The following is a 4,673-nucleotide window of genomic DNA, read 5'->3' as shown; positions in this document are numbered from 1 at the left end:
CGGGCGGGCGGCCCGGCCCGTCCGGTGCCGCCATGAAGGAGCCGGCGGCCGAGGAGGAGGTGTTGCGGGACTACTTGGCCTACTACGCGGGCCGGGGGGCGGAGGGGGAGCTGGCGGTGTGCGACGAGGCCTCCCTGAAGGCGCGGGCGCGACGGCTGCTGGGCCCGCGGCGGTGCGGCGCCCTGGACGTGTGCAGCGTGGCGGAGCGGTGCCGGCGGGCCCGGGGCGAGCGGGGCGGCACCAGCGTCTTCCGCGACCTGCTCAAGGCGCTGGAGGTGCTGGAGCTGCTCTGCGTCAACCTGCTCCTCTCCCCGTGGCGGAAGGAGATCAGGTCGCTGAAGGTAGGGAAGCGCGGCGGAGCGGGGGGGGGGGCTCGGCCGGGCTCGGGGCCTGGCGGCCGCGGGCTTTCGAAGCCTCTTCCCCGGGCCTGTGGCGAAGGAGGCACGGCAGCGGCGCCCGCGCTCCGGAGCCCATTTTGAAGGGGTTAAGGGTGGCCTGAGCGGTGCGAGGGTGCTGCGAGCTGTTCGCTGGCCTTTGCAGGCCTTGTCCTCGCCGAGGCCGGGCCTTCGGGGCCCTTCCCGGGAGTGCTGAGCAGTTCAAGGGTTTGGAAACGGAGACCCTCGGTCATTGTGGGACGGTAGAGAAGTAAAAAGGTACAATGAAATGCTTAGACTCTCGTTACTCTGAGTTTTAACCTTAATTTGCCTATAAGGAGGGGATGCTTTTTAGCATTCGTTATCCCTTTTGCTAGCAGTTTGATGCCAAAGGCTAGGTGGGCCAGTGTCTCTCTGGTCCAGTGATTATACCATGAATCCTAGCTCTGGTGACTGCAGCTGGTGAAGTGCGTAGGAAAACCCCCTTCGAAAGAGGAACTGCTGTTGCTTTTTGCAGCAAGGTGGTCAAGGTTACCCTGCTTCCCTAGCACACAGAATGCATCTCGTTACCCAGAAGAGACAGCAACCTTCAACACATGCAAGATCTACTTGTATTTAAACAAAATCCCTGAACGCCCAAGATGCAAACTTTATTTCCCTTCCTACAGCAACAGGTGCTGGTGAGGAAAAGCCATTTCCTTCCTTCCTTTCTTCCTGCTCTTAGGTCCCATCTGCAGATTCTCAAACAGCTGTAGATTCCTATTCTCCTCGTTCATCTCCCGAAAACAGGGCAAAGCAGAAGATAGTCAGGTCTACAGTTAGTGGACTCAGCTTTTCATAACACAAGAATCCTAGGCTTCATTTAAATCAAACATTGAAGACCACTGTGGGTAATCCAAACTGCAAGACAGCCTTCTGAAGGCCTGAAATAATTCTATTGCAAGGCACAAGTTGCAGAACAACCGGTATCTTGTGTACATACAGGTTTGATAAAAAGTTACTGGTTGTATGCGGAGTACCAGTTCACATTTCCTGCCTCTCACCCGCTCTGATGTCACACACACACACCCCCCCTGCAGTGTCTGCTCCTTCCTTCCCCTCTAGAAGGAACAGAAGCTGGGGAGTGAAAGGCACTGTTGACAAATTTATCTGAGAATGGACTGAGGCTCAGTCCTACATTATACTGTGGCCTTTTAGGTTAATGGCCTTTTTGGGGGGGTAATTTTTGTTCTCTCCCAAGCTTGTGAGACCAATGCTTAGGTCTCAGCCTTACAAAGTAGGTAAGTCAGTCAGTCTCCAGCTAGGCAACCTGAAAATAAGGTACCCCAGTCCTGGAACTCTTGACTTTGTATTCCTACCTCCATTCTGTTCTGACTTGCCTGGATGTGGTCATGCTTAGGTCAACGCAGTCTCTCCTGTCATAGCGTTTCAGACAAAACCAAAAACCACTTCCAGTTTACAAACTAGGCTTCATGCCTCGGGTAGCTCCAAAACCAAGCAAATGTTGAATGATTTTTTTTAAGTTGTTACGCTGCAGTGACATTTTATTCAAGTCATGTTTTGCAGACAGCTTGTGCAAAGAGAACGTGTTCTGGCAATATTTCTGCTAGAATAGTCTCCCTTCAAAAAGGTGCTTTCAAAGAAATGGCAACTTAATTTGGAAGTAGTAAAGTTACAGCAGGAGTCTGAACCATGGAAAAATAAAATGTTACAGTCTTGTCACCAATTAAGGAATATAATTAATAGTGCATTGTGTCTGTTTCTTTGGGAAAAGATTAGACCTCAGTGATTTATTTTATGAATCTTCATTTGTTTAAAAATCTTCCATTCTTCAGTACAGCACATAAGACTTATTCCTGAGTTTCTCTAGTTTGACTAAAATGATTTTCTTACCTTCTTCCTTTTTGAACATTGATGCTCTTAGCCAGTATCTCCGCAGGTTTAAACCGGCATAATGTGCTATAGCAAGTGCTTGCGAGGCTGACAAAATAATGCTGTTAGAAAAGCCTCACCCACTTCGATTCAAAATTCAGGCTTTCAGGGACATTGTTTTTTAAAAGATTTAAGTAATTTTTTAAGCACTTTTAATTTTTAGGAAGTCTTTCACACTTCCTTCCACCCCACCCCCACAGTGTTCATCTGTTTTTCAATGTTGCATTCTGTTTCAGACATTCACCGGCAACTTTGTCTACTATATTCAATCTGTGCTCCCAGATGACATTGTAAAAACAGTACTGGAGAAAATAGGTTACATTGCAACAACGGCAACAGAGTTTTCACTTGTCAAAAAGAGAAACAATGAGGAAACAAAGCAGACTGCATTTGAAATATTCCTGGCAAGAATAGAGTGTGAAACCATCCTTGAAATGACAAATGAAGAAAAACATGGCAATTTGGAGAAGACCCTACAGAAGAGAACACAAATGCACCAGCATCATGGAGATAAGGACAAAGAGGATCAGACACCCCAGAGAGAAGACACTGAAAATCTAGAAAATAAAGAAAACAGTGAGACGTCTTTGTGCCTTGCTACTCAACAGAAGTCTTCAACTAATAGCGATATATCTTTTGAAGCTGCTGGGAATGTGAAGATCAAAGATGATATGCCTCAGTTAGCAGTTGCTCAATCCACTAACAGGCTTCAGGAACACCAGAGGCAGGCCATTAACACTGTACATTTTCCAGGCAAATGCTCGGACAGCGAGGACTTCTTGATCAAATATAGTGACATTGTCATAAGACAAACACCTATTTTCAGTGATAATCTTTCTCCAAAAGCTTTTGAAAAAAAGTCAAGAGCCAGTCTAAGTGAAGAATGTGTTTTGGCAGTTGCCGCAGAGTCAACTGCAAATGAGATCAGGCCTGTGCCACTCTCACCAGGAGCAAGCGGTCCGCCAGCCTTTGCAATATTTGCTGACAGCTCTTGTGACAGCAAAAACACTTTGGAGTACAAAGCTCAAGAAGTCCCCAAAGAATCAATTGAAGCAGAAATTAATGATGCCATAAATTGCATAGACCCGGACCCTGCAGATGAACCCAATGAGCTGAAGTCTCTGCCGTACAAGGACATTGCATCTGTCCAAAACTGCAGCGTCCCTAGGGAGGAGGAAGTTTGTGAGCTGTCTTTAACCTTCACAAAACTACAAATCAAGGACACTCAAGAAGACCTTATGTATCCAGTAGAGGAAACTGGCCAACCTGAGCCAGTATCATATGCAAGTACAAGTGACAGGCATGTAAGAGAATTTAATCATTCCAAAATAAAACATACATATCTGACTAATGCTCAGATGCAGAACAGAGCAGCTGCACATACTGAGTCATCTTCAGATCTATGCTGTACTGCTGGGAACATGGAAGATCCCACAACTGGTTCTGATAGCAAGAGACTATTAACGGATACTCCTAATGCACATACAGCCTCTGAGTGCTTCAGACACATTAGAGAGCCCCCTAACCTCACCTACATTCCACCACAAAGTATTGATGTTCGGTCTTCACGCATAAGAAGGACCAGCGCACAGGGCAGAAGGAACTTCTTGCAGCCTGAATGGGACTCTCCCAAATCCAGTGAAGTAAAGCTGGAGAACTATAATTCAAAAGTAAATGAAATCCAGGAACCTTATGTCATTATTGACAAAACTGACCAAGGAATGTTATGCCATCACACTTGATTCTACTAGTGCTTTATTTGTAATCTGCCTGGTTTTCTTCCTCTCACTTGTGGCCTTCATCATCTTTTCAAGGACATTATTAGCTTTGTCAAAAAGGTTTAAAAAAAAAACCAAACAACAAACTACCACTGCTTTTGGACAGTAAAAAAGGGAAGTAGTTGATCAAATTCTTAATGGTCCCTTCTCATCTGGAACCTTTGGCACTGAAACCTGAATGGTCACCTTGCTAAAGTGTAGGCAACTTCCATAAATTTAAATCCATTTAATTCATTAGCCAGATGCCTTCTGGCTGTACTTAACGCCAGACAGCCTTCTTCAGTTAAACATACTTCTACTTCCCCCCCCGTCCTTTCTTTTTTTTTTTTTTTTTTTTCTTTTTGGACCTATTCCTGGTATATTCTTCGAGTATAGCATGCTGTACAATGGTAAAAACAGGTAAATGTTTCTAAACTGGAAAACCCAACTTTATAGCTTTACAAATCCTATAAGGGAGCGTACTTCTGTTAACTCTTTACATTCCTATGAAGCTTTGCTCTGAACTAATCTTGCTCCTGTTTTCAGTTGAAAATTAAGTTTAGAAAGTTTGGTGACATTCCTTTAGGTGTAAAGAAGGAAACAGCCCAGT

At 45.5% G+C, this 4,673-nt stretch overlaps 1 protein-coding gene across 1 annotated transcript; it reads left to right on the top strand.

Annotated features, from left to right (window-relative positions):
* The first annotated feature begins 32 nt into the window (after positions 1–32).
* Positions 33–4,158, top strand: LOC104842732. Its single transcript, XM_010585248.1, has 2 exons — positions 33–341; positions 2,543–4,158. Exons 1-2 carry the CDS (start codon positions 33–35, stop codon positions 4,046–4,048), a joined length of 1,815 nt encoding a protein of 604 aa, XP_010583550.1. The 3' UTR covers positions 4,049–4,158.
* Positions 4,159–4,673: the final 515 nt, after the last annotated feature.

This window comes from Haliaeetus leucocephalus, unplaced genomic scaffold (assembly GCF_000737465.1).
Source record: "Haliaeetus leucocephalus isolate CR32 unplaced genomic scaffold, Haliaeetus_leucocephalus-4.0 Scaffold92, whole genome shotgun sequence".
Lineage (NCBI taxonomy): Eukaryota > Metazoa > Chordata > Aves > Accipitriformes > Accipitridae > Haliaeetus > Haliaeetus leucocephalus.
The sequence above is the reverse complement of the archived record's forward strand: the minus strand, read 5'-3'. Positions and strand labels throughout refer to the sequence as shown.

Coding starts and splice junctions, on each gene's coding strand:
- LOC104842732 (XM_010585248.1), top strand. CDS start 33: ATGAAGGAGCCGGCGGCCGAGGAGGAGGTGTTGCGGGACTACTTGGCC. Junction 342..2,542: donor AGGAGATCAGGTCGCTGAAG/GTAGGGAAGCGC, acceptor ATTCTGTTTCAG/ACATTCACCGGCAACTTTGT.